General features: G+C 42.4%; 1 protein-coding gene across 7 annotated transcripts in view; it reads right to left on the reverse strand.

The window, feature by feature from the left end:
• Positions 1 to 25290, reverse strand: part of LOC143902890 (growth arrest-specific protein 2) — a 34620-nt gene extending 9330 nt beyond the window's left edge. For 2 of the 7 annotated variants that reach the window (XM_077416106.1, XM_077416109.1), the window contains exons 1-2: positions 18400 to 18649; positions 7262 to 7667 (exon numbers count right to left, since the gene is read on the reverse strand). In XM_077416106.1, coding sequence (XP_077272232.1) covers positions 7262 to 7481 — 220 coding nt within the window. In that variant the 5' untranslated portion in view covers positions 7482 to 7667; positions 18400 to 18649. Of the gene's footprint in view, positions 1 to 7261; positions 7668 to 13562; positions 13583 to 18399; positions 18651 to 19584; positions 19812 to 21599; positions 22175 to 23901 lie in introns of those variants that run through there. The other 5 variants (XM_077416104.1, XM_077416103.1, XM_077416102.1 and 2 more) reach the window with 5 other exon arrangements.
• Between the last annotated feature and the right edge of the window lie 43 nt (positions 25291 to 25333).

Consider the following 25333-nt stretch of genomic DNA (forward strand, 5'->3'; position numbering starts at 1 on the left):
CTCTCTCTCAGGGTGAAGCGGCCGATCGATGCGGCGAACCTAAGGAAAACTCGCGGGGTCGCGACACACGATCCCGTAGACATCCCTATATAGATATAGAGCGAGCACGATGGGAAATAGGAACTAGGTTGGGCCCTGGCGCAGCGATAGTGCCTCGTAGATATGGATGGTAATGAGAACTCGCGAGCGCGGGCTCGTGACTCGACCCGGTAACAACAATGGGGTTGGCACCGGGAGCACGATGAAAAGAATTAGGTTTTAAACGGCTGGTCCGCGTGTGCGGCGCGGAATCTATCACGTGGCACTCCACGGCCGGCATGCGTTGCCGCGCGTGTATCGAAATTGTAGATCATAGACACAAAATCGAGTCTATCAGTTAATCAATATTGACTCCACAATTCTGAGTAGGTCTTGGTCTATTGAGTCTATTCTATTAGACATATTCGGTCCAGCTTCCTCTTTATGAACATTTGCAATAATAGAATGTTTCGTGTAATGTATAGGGTTGCCAATACACAATACTTCCAATTTGAAGGTCTAGGAAGCAGATTACAAATTTAAAATTGGCGTATGAGATGAGAGATCGAACCCAAGATCTGCTGCTCTCTCACAGAACCACGCGACGTCGTAAATAGGTTCCATGTTCTCCCAAAAACAAACGGATTGAAAAGAATTGATAAGAGAACTCGTTTCGCGATAGCTCTATCTAGACCTCAGAATCTCAAGAATTAGCCCTACGAGCAATCGAATCCTGTCATACAATTATGTAGACATTGTAAAAATAATCGAAAAATCTGCAATACAAAGTATCAGAAAATTGCAGTCTTCCTTGTTCGATTGTACAAGTCTGGAGATATTACCGTATATAATTTTTTTAAAGAACGAACATTCTTGAACGGATTAATTTGATGGCTGAACAGAAAATGACTTTTATTAGCTGCGAATAATGGGTTGAGAGACCAGACTCAAACTTGAGCACGTGCAATAAGGAGTTTCCGTCGTGCGGGAAACTCGGTCACCCGGAACTACGTAAGGCGATCGTGTTCCCCGTCACCGATCCAGATATATATGTCCGTGGCATTATGTTCCCTGTCTCTCTGACGTGACTTTAGAGCACTATTTTCCGAGGCGTCGCGACGCCCGGACAAATCCGTCATCCAGGGGCCCAAGTCGTCGGTGTCGTTAACAGCGTCGGCGCAGCTTTTATACGATATATAAAAAACCTGCACAACGACGCTTATCGAACCGATAGTTGTCGGTAAGCGTGTACAGAATATGGGCCCAGATATCTGAGAATCTCGGGCGACGCGCGAATTATGGAATTTAGGGAGCGAAACGCGGCAGACCTCGCGGTACCTCGATGTTACGAGCTTTCTTTCGGATATTTATAAGTGAAAGCTAACACTGTTAAATATTAAAGGATGAAATTTAAACCACTATCTTGAATTAAATAACATTCTGTTATTTTTAACTACCATGTATGTCAACATTTATTATTTTGACAAAACAGTATTATTTTAACTCCATTAGGTAAATTAACAATGTTTTAGTTAAATTAAGAGAGTAAGAGCAGTGGCAACCTATAGGAATGGTTAAAAATGTCTCAAATTGAATATAATTTGATACTATGAATTCAACAGTGTATTGGTCAAGCGTTTTCAACAATATTTTAGGTGCATCAATAGGTATATCGAAATCCTCCGTTTGTTTCACGTTATAAGATAGCAAATTCCGCGTGCGACAGTTAATGTCAGCAAATCGTGGCGTTCTCCGTGAGATAATTTCGTCGACGTCAAGCATTGTATATTGTACTTGTATACATTGCATACTAATAATTAATAAAAGTTATCCGTATTATGAGAAAGAGAGAGAGAAAGGAAGACAATCTCTCCGTCTTCCGCATTATGTCATTCACTATTTACGTTTTCTGTCATTGTTTATGCCACTCACGTGTATAAGCGACGATATCGAGTGTGAGTCGAGACCCGAAGATTCACGACTGTAAGTTGAGCGAACGTTAAAAATTCGAGTCGGAAGTCGAAACGTGATGTGAGAACCGAAAGTTGAGAAGTGACTGAAATCTACAAACGTACATCCAGTCAGTTGCATCAGGCGTAAAGTTCTTTTAATCGTCACAATTCTCCGAGTATGATGTGCACTGTTAAATTCATATAAGATCAAATTATGCTCAATTTGAATCATTTTTAATCATTCCTGTAAGTCGCCACTGCTCCTACCTACTCAATATGTCGTTAATTTAACTAAATTAATAATGTTAATTTAACTAAACTAATGGCGTTAAAATAATATTATTTGGTCAAAAAAACAAAAACTTCGACACAAATGGTAGTTAAAAATAACAAAATGTTATCTAACTCAAGGTATTGGTTTAAAAATGTCATCCTTTTTACTATTTAAAAGGGTGTGCTCGCGTTTTTCTCGCATCTTAAACTTCGCGGCCTTAATCCTCGCGGCCGCGCTGACCGCGATTTTCAGTGCAATGATATGCGTTTTACATAATACGATTAAGGATACATGGCATCGAAATCGGCGCGCGGTTATCGATCATCGAGTGTCGAATGAGTAAGATATGTTGTATATCGCCGATTCGAATAAAGATACATATGATATATCGTCCTCCGCTCGAGCCGCGCATAAATTTCACGACGCGGGCTTTACAGCCGACGACGTGCCGCGGCGAAAGGAAGTCCTTCCTCCGACTCTTATTGGTACTGACATCCGCCCTTCTCGTTTTCTCGCGATTGCTCAACGTCCGAGACTCGTCGCGCGCGACTATATGTATACCGTGACCCGTATTTTCGTCAAATCCTTTGGTGGTTCTGTTCCATTTTAATGCCGGACTGCCGCCCGTCTCTTAAGGGCGATATCTTCAAGTTTCTTTTCGAGCTCTGTGCTCGTGAATGTCTCGATTATATTATCTCGTTACACGTCGAGCGATACATATATATCTGTTCCTTATCTGTCCATTCGTGTTATACGGAGCCGGCATTTTTGAATTATTCGCCACGCAATAGCGGCGGCGCGGCGTGGCAAAAGCGGCTCCGAAGGCACGATCACGATTCGCTCGGAAGCACGCCTCTATAAACGGCGCATATCGGAGCAGCCGCGACCAGGATCCCACGATAAATCCATTCGAAGTCCGCGCGAGTCCGCGCGAGTCGCCTCTCTGCGGTGCCTGTATCGGCAGAATAATCGGCGGCGATAAATTAGCGCGGCCGATCCGAAAGGTTTCGCTTTCGGATTTACGGCCGATCGAACCGTCGTCCGCGGCGCGTGTCAAGGCGATATCTCCGTCGCTTAGACCGCGCCGTATTGTCTCACGAGTCGATGGTGCTCTCCCGCGGATGCGCAAGCGTATTAGGTACGCCCATTATGCATAATGCGGCTTTGGGTGCCCCGCGGTTGAAGGGAGAAGAGAAGAAGTGGCGTGAAGGAAGAGGGGTGCCCGGCCGACTTCCGGTTGAGTCACGGAGGCTTTGCAACTGCAGGAGGCGCAGGGCGCGCGTGGGTAACGAAAGACCGTCGTGTTATTTTTTTCACGTCGCACGTCGCCAATGACGCTTCAGCAACCTCTGAATATCAATGAGAAGTCCCTCTCTGTATCTTCATTTTGTGTAAGCCTCCTAGGAGAGATTCATGCGATGTAGCCGTCTAAATAAGCTATAACAAGACTACGTCGCACCATCGTTTTTTTTTTATTGTACCTAACTCTGTCGAGTAAAATCTTTATAGAAAATACGAGCAGTGTAAAAAATCAAATTATGATTTTAACATTTGCTTCTAATTTTAGTTAGGAATTGATGAATTGTCTTAAAAAAAGATTCTTACGTTCCCATTTCAGAATTCTAATCTTCGTCAGACGGTATTTTGTGCGAACAAATCTGTTCCTCAAACAAACTCGGATGTGCAAACACATTTATGACACGCTAGGAGCGGCCGAGCGAATTTCAACCTTTCTCGCTGTCTTTGGAAACTCACTGAATGGCTTTATTTATTTATCCCCAAGTCTCGTGTTGAAAGTCTCTTTCAAAATCACGCTTAGAACATTTTGTTGATATACGATATGTCACATAAGTTATTTAACAGCCGGAACGCATTAAATTTTCTTCATTGATGATATTCAGAAAAGCAAGAAGATTTAAATTCTTTCGCTGATTTTTAGTTATTTAATTCGCACGCTTAAGCAAATAATAAAAAATGTCGCGATTTGTCGGTATAAATTCATAAATTCATGCTCTAGTAAAAAGAAAGTCCCAAGTTGATTTCAAAATTACACACCGAAGAAAAGGAAAGCAATTTGCAAAATTGCAGCGTACACATTACGCGGTATGATATGTTCGAAGGATCGGCTTCTCTCCCTTTGGGAATAAAACATGTGTCTCGTATGCTTTAATAAGCACTATATACGCCGAACGTTCACGTCCGAGAACACGAGTGAATAAATAAAATAAAATAAAGAAAAGAAACATTTTCGTTATCATCTAACTCAGGAATCCTGATTATCTTAAAAACTGCGTAATCTCTTTAACATGTCAAGTTTTGCGCTTTTAACGAGCTGAAATCGTTGTACCGTGAACATTACGGGATAGTGCCATCCGGCATTAATTTATTATCACCGAGTATCTCTGGCAGCCTATCAAAGATCGATAATATTTTAAGCGACATGATTTAGGCGAGTCACGTAAATCATATACATCTCGTGTGCGCCATGCTATATCGTCTCATAGCCTTTTGTGACTAAATATACGTACAAGCTCGCAATGTTCGTTTGCGCTCGCGATGTTCGTTTATCGCTCGTTTTTCTCGGCGTGTACGCCTCGTGTCGCAATCTCTCAGGGTGGTCCACATCGCGCGGCTGGATCCTTCGAGGTCGCGCTCGAGACCAGCACACTCGTTTTCACACATTTCGCTCGCCAAACTGCATCTGCGAGCGTGTTTTATGGACGCACTTTCCTGGATCATCGATACTGTGCGCGCGCGCTTAATCCCGTCAGCAACGTGTAATCAGAGGTGAAAGTACGTACAAAGCGACAATCGCAAGTGAATCGAATTATGTGGGTAGGCACCGGCAATGTTTTCATCAATAATCTCTCATTCGGGTACGCGATCCAATTGCGATCTAAAGGTGGGTACTCACTTAAGCGAACGAACGCCGAACGAACAGCGAATCGTATGCATTTGCCTGCACCATAACGGGGAATTAACGAATTATCTTCAGAGTGGGTCATCTCAGAGACAATCTTGACGGGAGATTGCACGGTGATTTCTCAGGATCAATCGTTAAAAGTGCAAGGTCAGAATAGAGATGGAGTAGCACGCAGTGAAAAGTCCGCGTCGCGAATGTTTGTTACGTGAAGTACTGCTGCAGCGTCAGAATTGCTATACTTTCTGCGACGCTCGGTACACCGTGGCAGTTCTATCTTACGCATCAACTCGTATTCGTATACCGTATTAGGAAACTAGCAGTTCAGAAAGGCGGTCACACACGCGCGCGCGCGCTTAGGATTAGATAGCCATCGGTCAATTTCCAGTTCCTTGGTAGGAAAAGAATCACGGACCACTGCTCTTTTCGTCGTTTCACCTTTCTTTCCTTTGGCGTTAAAGATTAAGCAGCAATTTCTAACTCTCTGACAGTCTTGCTACAGTTGCAGCAATTTTTTTTTTTTTTAGAAAACAGCGATTAAATTTATTATCCGATAATTCATAATTAATTAACGCTATAATCATATTGTTACGTTACGTTATTATGTTACCAATAGAGATAATCAAGTTCAATTGCACAGTTGATAAAATCAAACGATTAATAAATTTCAATCTCGTCTTAAATGGTACAAATCAATAAAATTGAGAGGCTAATCGTCGATTGATAGTTCGTTGATTAGGTAGGTTCGGAAGAAAAGTTGCATGGCTTTAACCTCGTGTACTCGTTTCAGGAATGCAGTCTTCACTGCACTAATCTAATAAGTTGCGGAAACTTTCACCTACTTCAAAACTTCCGAAATTTAGTATGCCGATAAGATAACGATCTTTATGCAGCATATTTCGCGCACAACAAATGAGAACAATTGCTTATTGATCTTTCTGTAGTTATTTTTGAGGTCGTCCCAACTATCTCTCTTTACGCTTCTCGTTGCGCGCAGTTCGTTTTACAGTCCGTTCCTTCCGTGCCAAATGGGCTTGTAAAGTAGTGAAATTTTTTTCATGAAACGATATACGGATATACGGCTCCATCCTTGAACGTTTTTCGGCGACGTTCAAGCGAGCTTCGCGAAATTCGGTGCATATGGCACGCATGTTTTTACACGGCAGCTCGGACTGAAACGCGACGAAGTGTAAGGCGAAATATTATGAATACCCTTTCCCACGTAGCGCGCCAGATGCTATATAACTTTTGTGCCGGCTCTTGTGCACCAAAGCTGCGTAAGGCTTGCACGCGCACGCCACATCGTGGCACGACAGGCTCTTTTTAAGGTGACTTCACATCGAACGAGACCCGATGGAACGTGAAAAAAAAAAAAGAAATGTGGTCGAGCATGGCGCGAATGTCGAAGTTGTTACGCGCCGTTACGCCACGCCGATTTCTTTTTGCGCCTTACTACACGGCGTTCGCGATCGACCCAGATGGGAAAAGTCATAGGGAACATTTTTTTACACAATTACACAGTGTGATTAATTTAATACTTTAAAGTATTTTGGAGAATTAAATAAATTCGTGAAATTATATTTTTATTTGTCTTTCTAAACGCACGATTTCGGAGCGGTGCGTTCTAAGGAAACGTTAATAAATACGTACGAGTATCGCGCTTATCGCGGCTTCAGTGAGGCTCTTGACAAACTTTACATGAAAACGACATTTCGAAGATAACACGCAATGCACTGTTGCGACAGTGCTCGCATGACGTGGCATCGAGACGACAAAATTACGAGCACGACTAGCACGAGACTATTAATCTGGTGGAAGCACTTCGGGGAAGGAGCTCGATTTCGCGTTCTATCGGAGAACTCCGACGTGGAATACGCTCTGAGTCATTCCAACTTCGGTCCGCGAATTCCGCGCGGGCTATCGATCTTTCCCATAAATTGGCGAAAGTAATATCTATAATGTTATCGAAATTTCTCACGAAACGATATTCGCCGGCCTTGGCGGTGTCCCGAACTCGTTCGTCGAGTTTCTCGTCGATCGATACTCATGTCGCGGCAATAAGATACGTTCCTATCTGTAACGGACGATGTTACTCACTTATCGTCTTGTTGATCCAATCGGCCAGGTCCTCCTGAAGTGGTATCAGCTGGCGGCTCTGCGCCGAATGCAGCCGCTCGTGGTAGAACTCGAACTCTTCCTCTTCCGGCGAGGGTCGCGGCACGTCGGCGCGATTGAAGACGGACACCGAGGACGGTCCCCAGCTACTGCGATAACGGGTGTGCTGGGAGGACGGGAATCGGTTGTTGGCGTACGACATTCTGAGGCTGCTCCTTCCGGCTGCTCCGTTTCCGGCGCCGCACGCCGGATTCTCCCGCGGCGACGACGCTTCCTTCCTCGCTCTTCCCGGGTCCTCGTCCAGGACCCACTTCACTTTCTTCGACAGTTCCCAGGCTATTCAAGAACGATGTCGTGCAGAGACGTGCGCGACGCGATCAAGTGCCGCCTGAAAAGCAGAAGGAGAGAGACTATTGTCGTGTTATCGGCAAAACGAAGGTCGCTTTCAAAAACTGGATGCACACCGAGAAAGCTAATCGAAAGCGAGAGCGCGATGATAAGAACGCCACATGAATCTCTTCTTAGAAAATAAAGAAAGAATAAGACACTCGCGATATGGATAAACATGAGTGCGCACTTATGCGCGCGGAGAATCCCTCACGATTTCTCTGAGAAGTCGTAACGAAACGGCGGAGTTTCTTTCCCGTTGAATATAAGGGCTCTCTTAAAGTGTCTTGTCCGCTGTTATCTTTAAAGCTATAAATTCAAGACTCATATGTCTTGAAAAATATCTCTTTACACATAATTGAAAGCGGCATTAAAATTTGAGAGATGAATAAACGTTAGAATAAGAATAACAAGTTGGAAAATTCTCACAGTTGAAAATTATATTTTTCATGAAGATACGTTCGTATGCGCGAACAAGTGCTTGCTGGTATAATTACGCCTACGCTTGCAGTTATATTATCGCGTGCTTCAGTTCTACGGGGGAGCCATAATAGAATACAAGAAGTTGAGTGATTAAGGAACAAAGAAGTTTGAAGAGCGAGTATCAAGCACGAACCAGCTTACGAAGAGTACACGATCGAGTGGATATCATTTTGGATTCTGCAAAGTATATTAGTATTTTTAGCATCCTCTAAACAGGGTTAGTGCTGTTCGCCGCTTCCGAAGAAGCATATCACCTCAGGATGAGAATCAACGCTCACGCACCAATAATTAATTAGGTGAGTCTACATCTCGCAGCGAGAGGAAACATTTCTTTCATTACGACACGGTAATATGCCTCCAATTACGCGTTCGCATGGTTGTGCACGTTACTATAAAGCTAATGTTATAACTATAATAATGTAACTATGATACGTTAAAATTAAAATCTAAATTTAACTTTTCAGAAAAAACAAGCGTGAAAAGATCGATATGACTGTAATTATTTATCTACCAATGCCAACATGCTGATGTAGAAATTACGCATCTCTGGACCGAGGAAAACAAATCACCGCCCAACGTGATGCTCACGGACAAACCTACGAGCGTCCTTCGGCGCCGCGGCGCGTCAATAAAAGATACGTCAATATCTTTTCGCGCAGCTGTCTCTATTACCGTAACGTAATATATTACCGCGTCAACGCGTACGCGCGTTTTTCAGATTCGTGGGTATTAAGAACAACTCACTCGAGGAGAGAGACGACTTTCTTATCGAAACTTCTAGCGAGATACGAACGACGGCGAGCGACAAGTTTGCGAAACGCGGTGAAACGCGGCGTATATACGATCGGCAGATGAAATTGTCACTGCGCGCGCTCGATCCTCGCGCTCAGCATATGCGCACGTGGGCGCGCGAAACATCCTTTCACACACATCAGGGAGGACATTTCCATAAATCGCGATGAATCGAGCCTTCGTTTTCGCGATTAATAGCGTTTTCATTGCGATCATGTTAGATAATACGACGAATGTCAACGTCAACTTCAAGATCGTTTAATTAATTTCTGACCTAGTCTATCCACGCGAGACGGGAACAATTGTAATACGCCGAGATCGCTACAGGGGAGCAGTCGTTTACATATACTCTGATTTTTTTATTCAATGCTTTTTTAAAGACCGCTGAAGTAATTAAAATTGTCGCTGCGTTTTAACCCATAGCTCGCCACATTTTGGTCCATGAACGTTTTTCGGTTTTCTAATTTTCACATAATAACATAATTTTCTAGTTTCCTTATAATAAGTTCAGTTTAAACTCAAATCACTTTCTTAACCTAATATTATCATAAACATCTTATTCAGACTTTGTATTTCCAATTCTTACATCACTGTGCAAGCTTAAAAATATTAATTAGAATAAAAATGACAATGCGACAAATTTGAGCGGTCTCACGGCGAATCAAAGGACTCAAAAATAAGTGTGATTAGCTAGGATTAAATAACAGCGAAAGTATTAATGCATCGAAGAGAAAAGCGATGCTTTCGATGGACTCCGTCGACATCGGTCGGCACGAATGAAGATGTAGGTAAATCACGCAGAAAGCGCGCGTGCAGATATTTCTCAAGTAGCCGCGAGTAGTAATAACGAGTAACAATCGCGTGCAATTTTGTCCGCTTTCGAATAAAGAATCCGAAGATCTTTACGAGTCCATTTAACGCGATCTCTGTCTGAAATCTTCATTAGCTTCCCGATTCCGTTGTAACAATCAGATTTACGTAATCGCGCAAAAATAAACGAACACGAAAGAGAGCACCACATAAGATCTCTATATACGGCGTACAACGGTTGCTCCAAGGGGAGAGAGAAAGATAAACCGCGTATCGTATAGCGGTATACGTTACGAGACGCTGAACATCTCGCGTTTGTAAGCGCCAACTGACGAGGAAACGCGACGTACACATGGTTATCCTTGACTACAGATTCGTGTGTCCATACAAGGAATAGGCCCGTTGCCGGATTTGGACGAGTTTATCTTCCTGGAACGTGCCTTCAAGCGCGCGAGACACGTTAATTTCGGGTTGCAAAATTTCGGTCGTACACTCTCAAAGACTGAAAGACGTCATTCATAAAGACGCGCGGGTATTGTGTAATTGCCGACTAAACGGCTGCGCCAGATGGGACTTACGAATCGAGGGTTCTAAGAGATTGCGAGACGATACGTTAATAAACGATTCACCAAAATGAGATCCAAATGTATCCTACTCCACTTTATTGCTTCTTGCGATAGATATACCCAGACAGCACCATACGTCCAAAATCGGGACATAAGACGTCGTTAAGGCGCCTAAAGGATGTCTAAAAGATGTCATTTAGGCGTCTTATATGTCCAGATTTTGGACACGCGTGCTGTCTGGAATGGCATCGTAGACAGTTTTGACGATAATAATCTAGCTGCGCGCGTTAAAAATGATCGATTGGGTCGCAAGGTTCTCTTCTCACGTCGCTCGAAAAAAGCAGCGATAAAAACGCCGATGCGCGAGCATCATTAGTCAAGCTTTTATTTTTCGCCGGATAACGTAACGGCCGCCCACGGGATGACATAACTTCATCACTTTATATACGTTTCTGATCTTTGCATTAATTTGTAGACGCGCGGTTATACGCTGCTCTATCAATATCCAACAGTTACGCGTAATTGCATAGCGCTACTTTACGCCTACGTTGAAAAAAATTGCGATGCCAATCTCCGCGAGCAGCCGCGTTTACTGCCTCTCGTTTAAATAAAATTAAGCGCGATACAAATAATAACGTTTTGTAAAGTTTATTCCAATTAATAACAAATGTAACGTTCGTTTTAGAGCGCGATGCGATCGACGAGATTACTTTAATTGACGCACATATTGCGTCATAATTACGTGTGTGCCAGACGTGCCTTTTCTTTCCAATGCAGCGATGAAAATATCATTCAGTCAACATCGATAATAGTTTTACAAGTTTTTAAAAAACCAGTTAGACGCTAATTTTTTAACTGGGTCGAAGTACAAACAACAACAACCAGTTAATAGTTTAACAAGTTTTTAAAAAACCGTCAGACTCTAATTTTATAACTGGGTCAAAGTACAAACAACAATAAGCAATTTGAAGATTAAGTAGCAAGGAAAGGAAGTCGATTGAATTATAAGCACGGCACGATCCATTACTCGATCGGCAAAAATCGAAGCGCATTATGCGCCAAAGTCCGTGTCCGAAGTCAACGACCGGCCAACAATCGAGTCTAATCGGAGGATGAGCGGATGGTGGATTGGAGATGGTGAATTGGATCACCATTAGAGACCTCAACGCGCGCATATACGTGCGTATTAACCGCCGCGGGATTAACCGCGTGGCGAAAGCCGGGCGTCTATCATCGCACACGTCCGTCCGGCTCGTAACGCGAGTGCGTGGGCGTCCTTGCTCATTACGAGGAGACACGTGTAACACACGTACGTCGAGTGACAATCGCTCGGACGGCGCGGTCCTCGAGGTCTTGCGGACAATCTTGCGGACCGCACGTATATACGGTGGATGCAAACGCGAACGGTTATCCGCCGCGATAAATGTTTGCTGCGTGCCGTAAGCATTAAAACGTACATCTGCCTGCGTTTGTGCCTGTGTTCAACGGTTGATCTTAATCAAGTCTCGCCAAGTGTTTTGTCTATATAGAAATGTTAGATTAACGATTCATCTTTTCCAAGCATTTGTTAGCAGCAGAAGCCGCTTATAATTCCCGTTTTCTTTTATTAGCATCGAAAAGCCATCAGTTTCTTATCAAATTGATAATGTTTTATCATTATTGGTATTATTATTTTGAACAAGCTGTTTACCGATTACTTTAGCGAGTTACCATTCCGGTATGATTTACGCGGATAACCGCGAAATTTACACGGAAAGAGAAAGATTTGCTGGGTCAGCGTCTCCGGCGCGTTTCTCTAGTATAGTTTTACTTTTTACACGTGGCTCAGCGTTGCGTGTAGGTGGTCGTTCCGCGAGAACGTACCGTCATAAAATGTTCCTTAAAAGGAGCCGATAAAGTCGCGGTCACACCCGCATCACAAAGAAAAAAAGTGATATCATCGTGTCAGTCAGGTTGCAAAAATTCAGTACAGCTATGTAACGTTATATGCGTGTTTTATGTGAAAATTATATCGTGCCGATTAAACGTACCTCTTCCTCTCTGACTAAAAAAATTAAGAGTTAAAGCAAATAGTGCGCCGTAAACAAGTTTTGGTATATGGCACACTCGTTACATGCATATACAGAATACAATGATTACTGTCGAAACATATAATAATATAATTACAATAATCTTACATCTACATATTAAATTATGTTACTCAGTTTTTACATAATTATTACATTAATGAAAAAAATTGTCTGATATATTTGTTAAATAAGCTGACGACAAGGTTCTGGCAGAATCAAAGCAAAATTTGAAGCAGATTCACGGACTTCAATATACTCCTTTTTTATTTAGAGAGAAAGTTATCAATCTTCTTTTTTCGATTTTCCAACTTTATTTAACATAAAGCTTGATAAAAAAAAAACCAGCAGATCTTTTGTACCAACCTAATAGAATCGACAAAATTTAAAATCTCACTTACGTTGTTATTAACTTTTGTAAATTATTTCTATCAAACATCAAGTAAAACGTGTTTAACTTGGCGCGAGACACTGGCCGGGTCTCTTGATATATCCTAAGCGGGGATATGTTCGTACAGCGTCAACAAGATTGCTCATTTAAGATTCAACAAGGTTGGTTCTCGCAATTACTACTTTTCCTGTCGGATAGAAAGTATTGCAGTTTATTTACGGAATTGCTGGTGTCGGTTCTAATTAAGGATTTTTCATCGTTACAAGTAGATATAGATATTTCTGAAATTACCGTAGCAAACATTATCCGCGGTAGTCGAACCAGATCGCGTTAATATTGCGACTATTTTCTTTTGTACTTTCGGAACTGATAGTCATTTATCAGTGAATTCTTATACCTGTAACATTCACTCGGCCAGAATGAGCAACCATCCCTACAATTATGGCACACATATTGCTCTTATCTTATCATGAAACTTTCACGAAATTTCCAGTAACCATAAATCCTTAAAAAAAAAGAGAGAGAGAAAGAGAGAAAAGAGATTTAAGATGGATAAACATTCCGTAGAACCCAAATCAGGTCTAAATCCGAAAGATAAGAAATATTTTTACGAGACATAGACACATTATCCGATAAAGCGGCCACTCGAAAAAAGATTATCGCGAGGAACTTTTTGTTTCGACAGCAATCGGGAAGAGAGATGAAAAGAATGTGTAAAAATACAGTCGGCAGTGCAATGCGAGTTAATTAAAGCGCATGGCACAAACAGAGCGTGCCCGCCCAATTACCGTTCTCGAGGAGCACACGCGGCCTATACGGCTGGTTTGTCCAACGCACTAAAAACACTGTCGCGAGTCGTGAGTTTCATCCGTCTGCTCTACAAAGTCAATTAGAGAATGCCTGGGCACAGAGCTGATTTCCCTGGTACGGGGCGAGGAGAGGCAGGAGGAGGGAAACCCGGGAAAGCTTAAGACGGGGAGTAAGCTCCGGTCCGCGGTGTGTCACACCGATGCGTGCTCGAGAAGGCGGGAAAGACGAGGGAGCGCTGATCGATAAGAGAGCAGAATTCATATGCATACAAGCGTAACGCAAACTTTCACGGCCTTTAATCATAATTGCGCCCGTATATATCCTCACGCACGTGGCACTTAACCGATGATGAATGTGTCATCGTACCGTTGCAGGGAGCGAATTTTACGTCTCTTTTGAGAAAAGATTAATGAAGCGTCTGTTTTTCTTCTCCCGCCGGCGCGGCGTCTCGGCACCGTGCCTGACGTGACACGGATATTCGTACACGTATGAAATAGATTCGTCGATCTTCATTAAGATACGAGTTACGAGCTCAAATACACACATCCGGTCTCTCTCTGTAATATAATATTTTCACCGATCAAATGCCGCGCTACGCGCGCGCATTCGAGATGCGTTCGGGAAATTTGCCCGACGACGCTGCAGGTTTAGACTGCAATTTACTTATTTATATCCGGTTGAAACGTATGTACGCCGTGGCAAATTAAATGTCATCGAGCGAGGCGGGCAGGCGGCGACAAGGTATTTTACGCTCCGATTATCGCACCAACAAAGCGCGGCAGTTTGTCGCGCTCTTTGCGAATCGCGCGGATCGCCGCGAGTGTGCGAACGGGAAGTTAAGGTGGTCCTTTCGCGAGAACAAGTATTAGGTAAGTACCTAACGTTGATATATGTTAAATATACAGTAATAAGGGACATGCGTACGAAAAATCAAGTGAGGTTACCGACACTTTACAAGAAATAAGTCATTCCAAATGTGCGTTCGCGGAGCGTGCCCCATTGTCATTCTATCCTTGTTTACATCTAACGAACGAGAAAGATAGAACGATGCAAATCGCCACGGCCGAGGTTTTCAACGAATAATACATGTACTTAGCGATCAGATGAATACATTATTCATGTCTTAAAATATTTCCCTGAAGTTTCCGGATTTCGTACATACCTTGAAAATAAGGGCTTGCCGAATGTTTTGCTCTGATATATGAGGTTAAATAAGTATAGTGGATCCACGCGCATATTGCTTTACTCGTACTGTCATGTACTATTGTGATATTTTTTTAATTAGTAAATAATTAAATACGATTAAATCGTGCGTGTAAAATCATGTTATATTATTATAATTATTGGAATGCTGTGTAATGTTTGTTTTCAATTACCTCATGACGGACTGTTACTTGACTAGCTGGGGTCCGCGAAAGGACCACCTTAACTCTCGGAAGCGGGAGTATTTTTAGAGGCGCGCGCGGAGAGGTGCTCGGTGATCCCTCTCGGCGCGCGTTTGCGCCGAGAGCCGGCAGTCCAACGGGCAGATTAAAAGAAACGATTCTCGGAGGCGCGGTAATGCGCCGTTAGCGGTAATAAGATTGAGGTAATAAGTGGTCGTTTTGGAGCGTGACCATCGCGCGTAGGAGTGTTTGTACATACATACGTCGCAATGCATGACGTTCCGGGGAACGAAACTACCGAGTAGGCAGGCGGAGCGGGCACAGGCCCAGGCGCGATGCAGCGGCCCATATAGGATTTTACAATATTGGCCCAATATTGGGCCGATTGTAAAATCCTATATGGGGGGAATTCTCGCGCCGCGCCGCGCCGGTCGGTGCAGCGGGAAACGAAATTCGACGTACGCCGCGCCGCGCCGTCGCCGTCGCCGTCGGCGCGAAAGTCCGCCGGATTGACATAAGTCGTCGACGCCTCGCGGTTTCCGGTGGGAGAAAGTACAAAGAGGAACGCCGCGCGCTCTTATTTTCGCGCACTCTGTCCAGCTCGCGCTCGCGGAACGATGAATATCTATCTTCCCGCGACTTATCGCCACCTTGTCTGCCTTGTCGCGTCGCGTCGCAATCAGATGGATATCCGATTGGCGATCGCGCCAATGTATCCATTAATCTCGCCCGATGACAAACAGGTCTATAAATTCGCGCCTTCGCGCTCGTCGAATGAAGAGCCTACATTCATGTGTCGAAGGAAAGATATAGACGTGCTATTGAAGTATCGAAGTGTAAGCATTTCTAATGCCGAAGCCGTAAAAGCTAATCCGAAGCACCGCGCGGAATAGTCCGCTCCGCGGAGCTCTCTGATATACGTGCGTCGAAATTGTGTTGCGGGAAAAATATAGACTTTATATTTCGTAAGAATAAGCAAGTTTAAAAAAAAATAGGTCATAATAATCCATAATGCTGCGATGTACCAAAGTGTAATAAAATTGCTGATGCGCGTCGTTTCTACAGTGCATGTACAAATACACACACATATATGTCTTCTGGGAAACGATTTTTAATTTGGACACGCGAACGAGTGCACGAGATTCGCGCCTTCGGTATTATCGCCGTCATGTTGATATCATCGGGCTTCGCACTCTGTAATATTATTACCAGCTGTTAGATAATGACCGTTACTTAATGCGTTTTAACGGATTCGCAGCAGCGAGCGTCTCGCAAATAAGGAAAACGCGCGGCTCGAGCCGGCTTCCTTTTTCGCTTATATACAGAAGCATTTTCCACATGTCGAGTTGTAGAAGCTTGAGTAACGACGCTTCGTGCAATGAATATACATAGTCTATCCCTGTTTCAACCCCCAAGAATTTAGATCAATTATTTAAATTTTTAGTCAACAAACTTTCTAATGTATCTTTTAATTTATTGTCTGATAACCGCGTTAATTGCCAAACATTTTTTTATTAGCCAAGCGTTAATTGCTGTTGCTGTTGGATATCTATAATTTCGCAGAAACGAGCGTCGCACGTTTTAAGGGCATCAGGCTTAATTGCGGCGAGAGGACGACGGAGAAGAGTCGCAACGTGCGTACGTATAACACACGAGGTACAATAGCAGATATATACTCTCGCAGTTGTAATGTTCGGATAATGAGCTTCGTAGAGGCAGGCCGTTGCCCGACGCCTTAGAAATTCTTTAATGACTTCATGTCGCGGTGCGCACACACCGAGATATGTCATTTAAGCTTCGTTCTGCGAGAGAGCCCGCCAGTCATTCGTCAAAGTGTCGTGAGAAAGAGAGAGAACCATGTAGAAGACGATCAGTAGAAGAGGACTGCTCGTTGTGAAACTTCCATCGCAATCGCGAGAACCAATTAATTTGAGAAGTATGAAGTATATTTGCAAATCAATAACCGCGACCTCTTTCTTAATTATGATGATTACTTTCGAAAGAATGGGAGTTTTAATATCGAGGCGTCAACAGCTGTAGAAAATTATTTGTCGTCGGTAAAGATTTAACAAATTAAGTATAAGAATTGAGAACACACACACAAATAAAAATATCTTGTTTTTTAATTAATTTTAAGTTGTCTTTAATAAGAATTTTACTTTTATAGATTTAATTGCCAGAGTGTATTTGCTGTTGAAGATTAAGAAGTTGTGTGAGATAAATAATCACGTCCTTTTAATTTTGATTAAGGGAAGAATCCTGTACCCTATGATCGAGAGAAAGTATCTATGTGATGTCTAAGAAGAACCTGATTATTTTTTTTTTCAGCTACGCGTTTCGAATAGCGTCTTAATACGCACGTCATAGAACATTATATCCGCTTCTATTCTCGGAGTGATAAACTGACTGCGGTGAATAATGAGCGTCATATTCGAAGTAATTAGCTGTCTAGAAAAGAATATGTAAACGTGTAACAATACTCACACACTCGTTAAAAGTTAATGAAGCAAATCGACCCTCGCTTTCTCAAACACAGTTGATAAGGTCGCGAGCAAACAGTTTGCATCAGCTCTCGTTTTCAAAACAAGAAACATATATGATGAAAGATATTATATGAAAAATGTTCATCGCACTCTCCTCGTCTTTATACATAAAAGTACACACCATAAATACAGGTTCCTTGACACAAATCATATTGCAATCTATATCTTGCCATGCTTACACGGACAGATTAATTAAACTATACGTTACCAATCAACTTCCGCCGTTTATCAACTACTCTCGTATGATCATTCAGTTTTTCCGCGATATGCAGACGTAAAAATAGATTCGATTACGAAATCAATATGTATAAGTAGAATATGCAGTTACAACAAATTTATTGTATATTAATTAATTCGCGTTTAAATTAATAACAATAAGTGTAGTATTCTGTTTACACAACAACCGAAACATCATCAATAACCATGTCAGAATGGAATGGAATTAACCTTTGGATGTCTCTTAACAATACAGAGTAATACGTTGTAGAAATTCACACATGATAATATACGAAATACACAAGAAACACTCCGATATTAACCGATGACACGTAAATTTCCAGATTATCTTTCCTGATATATTCACCGACGTTTCTCCAACGATTTATATCAAAACGGCAGTGAAGCACTTGGATTGAGTCATCAAACATTTGCCAAATTTAAATGTCGCGATTACAAAGTCAGATCTATATTCCAAGAACAATTGTAAAGTGTCGCCGAAAATTATTAAAAATCCACGCTCCCGCACGTTTGTTTCATCCCAACGACTCGCGCTTATCATAGGCTCGTTGCTAAATTCCGCGCGCACTTGTCAAATGTCAATAAACAGATTCGAACGTCGTACACTAAATAACGCTATCAAAATATCGCAAGATTAGCCGGATGCTTACCTGAGGAATGCTCGCGAGGAACATCGCTCGTCGTGGTCGCGCTTATTCGCGCAAAATTTCTCTATTTTCGCAAATTCACCGCTCCGAAACTCTCTCTCTCTCTCTTCCTCTCTTCCAATTAATAATCGAGCACTTCGCGCTCCGACCGACGACTCGTACACGCCGATCATCCGTTCACGACTGCACTGACTGCAGCCCTTCGATGCCGGCGCTCCAGGAGAGCGAGCCCACGAAGAAAAGAGGGAGATATCGCCGGCAGATCTGTGCCCCTACCGCACGGTCGCGCTTGCGAACCGACTCCGACAGACCGCTATTGTACGCGCGGCGCGCTCGCGCTCGCGCACGGAAGCGTACAATAGCAACGGGCCCAGGATGTGGCTCGGGATGCCTACCTGACTCTACCCTTCGCGGAAAGATCGGTCTCTCAAGCGTCCGTAATATCGGCCGCATTGTGAAACATCGACATATATTCCTACCGATTAAATTCATCGCTCGTAATTATTGGAGATCTTACAGGCAAAAGTTTCTGACGAAAATTTAACAATTTAACACAGACTAAAAAGGATCTTTCTGCTTAAAAATTGGATTTAGGGTATTCGGGGTTATTCTATGCTTTTGAAGCATATTTTGATTTAAAAAATCTATTTCTACAACACTGTTAAATTTGTGGTGTTAAATTATACTCAATTTACTCCAGACACTCAATGTGTCGTTAATTTAACTAAAACAATATTAATTTAACTAAATCAATGAAGTTAAAATAATACTGTTTTGTGTTAAAATAATAAATTTCGACACACATAATAGTTAAAAACAACGAAATGTTACTTAACTCAAGATTGATTCAAATTTCATCCTTTAATATTTATATAGTAAAGGAGCAAAAAGAAGTATCAACAATAAGTTGAGCACGACCGACTGGATACGCATCAGTAGTCCGCTATATTAAAGACCTATTCAATATCACAACAATATATATTTTTTCCAAGCTTCCCCAATATTATTGGATAATAATTATTATTATAATGGTGTTTATAGCACATTGCTACAAGATGAAGAATCAAAGTAAAGCGCAATAACAAATTTATATAAGATGGAATCAATTTTTGGGGTTGAACCGCTCTCGCAGTTGTCCCCCAAAATCGAGGTCCTCCAAGGAAGACATGAAACGGGGCGATTACTCACGCTACAGCGGGTCCCTCTCAAAGGGCGAAACACCCGTGGCCCATAGGTAACGACGCGTCGAGCGTGTCAATCGTCATTCCGATTCCTCCGGGGCCGCCGATTCTCCCTCGTCCGCTCGATCTCGCCTCCCTTCCGTCCGGCGCCGCCGACGGACAACCACGTGCGTGCCGTCACCGTCCCGGCGAAAGCGCGGACCGTGGATATACCCGGTTCGGGCGAAGCGCATCGGAGCACTGCGTGCGACGCGCAGAGCGCAGACGCACCCGGTGCGTGCGCGTTCCCCACCGTGCCCCATTCATCCCCATGCATTCGCGCCGAGGAACGACGCCCGACGACCTTACCGAGGGGGGGGGGGGAGAGAAAGAGAGAGAGGAAGAGATTCCTCCCGGCGAACCCCCCTTAATCAATACTCGACGTCCTCCGTCGCGGCGACCGCGAATACCCTCGCGATCCTCTCTGGACCGCGCGCGCCGAGAGTTTCGGCGCGCTGAATAAAATAGGATACATATTCGGGACGGGACGAAAAAGAAAAGAGACGCCGGCGTCGCGTCGGTGCGAAGGGTGAATTGTATGCGCTGCTTCAAGAGAGGAGCGAATATATGGTCTCGAGGCTGCGATCCTTTATGTAACGACCGACCCGTCGTGCGCGAGAAAGCGGCACTCTATTTTTAAATGAGTCGATTCGAATGAAATTATGCAGGAGCAGAGCTAACCGCGTGAAATGTCGTTTCTCTTATTTATTTTAGAAAAATATGATAAAAATTGTGCATTGTTACGTTGCGTCATAAACGGAGGAGGAAATCTGCGCGTACTATATTGTACGAAAGGCAATCTGTCTGGAATATTATTATAGAAGGAAGATATAGTCTATCTCGTTTCTTATTGGGAAACGGTCCTCTTTCCCAATTAGAAAGAAATCACTGTGCACTGGGAGCGATTACGCCTCCGCCTTCGAAAATCGGACCCTTTTCTATTACGAGGGGTAGGAAGAAAAATGTTGGCGCGGAAAGCGTCGATTTTTTCCGAGCGGCAGGTAACGGCGGCCTCGATTAAGTGCCTGGCAATGTGCGTTACGTGTCAAGTAGAATCAACGGCTGTAATCGACTCCCATAGGAACACGACACGACTGGCCGCGTTATATGTCGAATGTTAATTAGTGAAAAGACTTCTACGTCGCGCGTGTTGTGAAACAATGAAATAAAATGCTACCTAATTGCGAGACTATGCACGCTCAGAAAATATTCGTCACGAAAATCTCTCTTTTCTTTCCCCTCGAAAATAATATTCTTTCTCGTCGCGAAAGGAAGCTGGTGCCTGATGCGTGTTACGCAAATGAGAATCGCCGATGCAATTCGGATCAATAGCAACTGGACTGGATACGCGGACGCGAATTTCGTATACGCAAATAGGAGCGATTCGACCGCGAAACTTTTTCTCACGATCGATCGGAGCGTAATCTTAAATCGATAGTCATCGGTGCCGCCGATTGCACGCTAGCTCTATTACTGACGATCCGTTTATTGGTTCCTTTTCCCGCCAATATCAGACGCAGCTATAAAGCGTGCTCACAATGCCGCGCCCACACATATTCATTTACGAGCTACGTCAGCAATCTATTGTAAAATGTCGTGCGAGTGAAAGATCTGATATTAAATATCCTTAATATACGTGCCAATAGCAATAAATTTCTAGTACCTATGCTCCACGGCTTCGTAAATATTGTAGGATGTTGCAATAATGATTGCGAACGATATCAAATATTTTTAATACGTTAAAAAAATATTTAAGCAATCAACCATTAACCAACAGGATATTGCCAATCATAAAAGATTCAAAATATATAAAAGTAATTTAAGAAGAGGTACATTAAATTTTGCAAACTAATAATGAAAATTGAATACTAGTTTCGAAGAATATTAATTGAAATGAAGCTAAATGTTAATGAGTTTGTGTGCTGAAAGATTCAATATTTAATGTAATATTAAAATTTACATTTTTCTAACATAAAGAAGTACCTCTGATGTAGGTTAGACGAGGAGCTTGGCGTGTAGGATTTCCTTCTCTGCAAATGCAATTCGTCCATCGAGTATTGTGTAACATTGAACGTCTAGGCCATCACGCGATAACATCTCTTCCTTTCAAACACAGCGTAGTCATTCGGAAGAGGCGATAAGTATTTCGGGGATCTTTGGGAACCTCTTCTTCTCCATATGCGAAAAAAACGAGTTCCCAGTTTTCGATTGTCTTCTGAGCGGTTGTCACGGCGCCGTTCGCGGAAACCGGAAGCAGCATACCTATACGCGTATTTTTTTTTGCTGTCGCGAAAACATGTCTCTATTGTATATAGGTACATACATTCGCAACGTTGTTTAATACACGTCGGACTAAGGAAGAAACGACGAAGGGTACACTCGTGGTAATAACCGAAATGGGATTGAAATATAAAAAATGCAATTGTCTCTACGAGTGGGCTGTACGATAGAAAAAAAAGAACCTATCGCGGAGCGAATGTGAGATGTATACGCTCGCGGTACAGAATTACCGCATTATGCAGCAAGGCGCGCCTTCTTCCGCTAACGAAACGTTTTCTCTGTAATCATAAATAATAACACGCATATGTATATCCTGAAACTGCACGGACTCTGGATATGAAATATAGCGGTACGATAAAATGCGTGCATACGGGAAATCCATAATATATGTATGTCGTATGGCATCGTAACAATCAAACAACGGTATAATTGGAACGCAGCCCACAAAAAAAATAGAGGAGTGAAATTTAAGTTGAAAAATTTAGCTAAGATGAGCTGGTGCCAGGAACCGCCGGTTGGCGTGTCTGAAAGACTCGGTCCTAAGCTCCGCCATGCACAGATTATTACAGCTTTTATCGATTGTACCATGCTCCTATTGTTGATTTCTTGTCGCCAGAAGCTCGATAAACTAACCGAATTATTTTACTTCGTAGGTAAAAGTCCACCCTTACATAAGTATCAAGCTATTCCTACGATGACAAGCGTAATGAGTTTGCATGACGCTTAAATCTGCCAACTAATAACACTTTAATTAAAAAAAGAAAAATTAAAGAAATTATTTAAAACTAATATCAAAGCTTTTATATAATTTCCAAGATGTTTATTATCGTTATTTAAATTTCGTTTTAAAATATGACGCGATATATTGATGTAAAATCGTTTGAAAACGTGAGATACTCTCTTTCTCTCTCTAGATTTGGATGGATTTATCTTCTTAATGAACGAACGATTCAATAATCACCTTTTAGATTAGAGAGCGATTAAGACTAGTTAGCTAAGAAGTGGAATCACGAGACACTGTCGTGTCTCGCGCCAAGTCACGCACAGCAAACAGTAAAGTGGACCGTGTATCAACGCGGCCTCTCTAATTGAGAATATATCAGCTTATCGGATCTTAGTAACGACTGGATCAACCAATTTCGAAACAATCGATAACTAGCACTTGGATCATACAAGATTATACAATTCTAATAATTGGGATAAGCTATAACTCTTTTCTATATAAGGATATCAATTGCATTGACTGTATCTTTTTATATAAGTATGTAAAAATTCATGTATATATACAAAATATACGAAATAAAATAGTGCTGTTTTACCTGTATGCAATCTTATATTGATCAAATGTTTCTCCTACTAAAGTAATGACGCAAAAAATTGCGCTAATTGAAAATAAAAAACTATGCACAATGTATAACTTAAATCTTTTTTGTAATATGATTTAAATCTTAAATTTTTCATGGCATTTGAAATCGTGAAACTTCAAATTCTAGGATTTCTCGAAATCATGTTTTTTCTAATTCTTGGAAAATACTCGGAATTTTAGTGAGTACAGCCTCCATGCTGCGCTTATATTCTGCTATACTTTGTCAATTTTTTAGGCATTTAATTGTCGTAATTTTTAGTTTCCGAGATATTTTTGTAATTCCTGGAAATGTAATAAAATCTTGAAATTTTTTATTTAGATAATACAATTTCTTTGTTTATTATACTCTTTCTGATATTTATTGATATTTCATGAATTTGATATCTTTATTATTGAAAAGATTATTATAGTCGCATGACTTTCTAATCATCCAAATTGTTGCAAAGTAATCTATTTCTAATGTGCTTCGGTAATATTATTAAAAATAAAAAGTCTTAGTCAAAAATAAAGTTTTCTTCATAAAATAAACTCACCATAGATAAATTAGGATCACGATATTACTGATTATCGATATATGTATTATATATATAGTTTATTTCCTTCCCTTTTAAGGGTCGGAAGTTTTTACAAGGAACGTACCTTTTACAAATTCAGTCACCCATCTCCGGATCTCCCCCGTCTGGCCATCTGCGACCTCACATACTATTGTGCGACCTACATCCCTCGCCCCTTCTTTCCTTCCCTGCTCTCCTCTTCTCCATTTCCTTATTCCCCTTCTCTCCCTCCATCTACCGTTACGGCCTCTTCTCATTCATCGCCTGTGGAGCATATTAGCCATTATATATAATAACTTTAGATATTAAATATCATAGCTTTAGATTATTATAATATACCTTCTATACCTCTACGCTTATCCCTTACTATCTACACCCTCTCGTTCATCTCCTTTTCCTACCCGTCCTACCTGTCTTTGACCTCTCCTACTATATCTGCGCCTCCCTCCATCTTTCCTCCTCTTCATCCCAGTACCACTCCATTCCATCTATCCATAGCCTCCTATTATCCTCTATCCTCACCCTTCTCCCTTTTCTTTTTTCCATTCTCGCTTTCTCCACTATCCTCCATCTTGTTCTCCTCTCCTCCATCGTCAAGCCCTCGTCCACACCTATTTCCCATCTCTTCTTTATCTTCCATGCCCTTTCCAGTAGATCCCTCTTGTCCTTCTCTTCCTCCAGCTCCACCAAAAGCACCTCCTTTCCTCCTTCTCCCATCCTTTCCACCACCCCCCTCACCATTACCTTTCTCCCCAGCTCCTTCTCCATTATCATCTCCATTATCTTCCTCCTTTCCTCCGGCTCCTCTCCTTCGATCCCCCTCCATATTATATTCTTCTTTCGCTTCTCTCTCCTGCCCAGCTCCTCTTCCTTTTCCCTCTCTATTTCCTCACTTTCTTCCTCTCTCTTTTTTCTTTTCTCCTCCGCTCTCCCTTTTACCTTCCTCCATAGCTCTCTCTCCTCTTCCGTCTCCGCCTCTTCGCTCTCTTCGTGTTTCGTCTCATCTTCTTCTTCTTCCCTTTTCCTCTCATCTGTCAATATCTCTTTTATCTGCCTCAACTCCTGCCTTATCCGCTTCAGTTCCATCACCAACTCCTCCATCCAATCCATCCTGTACCGATTCACTTTATTTTCCTTCGTCACTTTCTCAAGAGCGTTCGCTCTTCGCTGTTGTGCCTACTTCTTCTTCTTCTTCTTCTTCTTCTTCTTCTTCTTCTTCTGTGATTGGCCTTCAAGCAGTACTGCTCCAAAAACGCGGCCAGGACGAACCACTTGTCGAATTTGAGCCGTGAGGCGTGTCTTTTTTCAATTGCACTGACGCGAGTATGAGCCGTGAGGCGTGTCTTTTTTCAATTGCACTGACGCGAGTATGTGTAGTTGTGTGTGTATGTCCGCGGTGTCGGGAACTCGGGTTAATGCCGTGGGCCGTTTGTTAGGCCCAAGGAACTGCGCGCGGATCACTTCCCCCTGCGGCCAAAATATGTTGTGCCTACTGTCTGTTGTTGTTAGTGTTTGTT

The sequence above is a fragment of the Temnothorax americanus genome, unplaced genomic scaffold, assembly GCF_048541705.1.
Source record: "Temnothorax americanus isolate GAGA-0224 unplaced genomic scaffold, ASM4854170v1 Scaffold41, whole genome shotgun sequence".
Classification (NCBI taxonomy): Eukaryota; Metazoa; Arthropoda; class Insecta; order Hymenoptera; family Formicidae; genus Temnothorax; species Temnothorax americanus.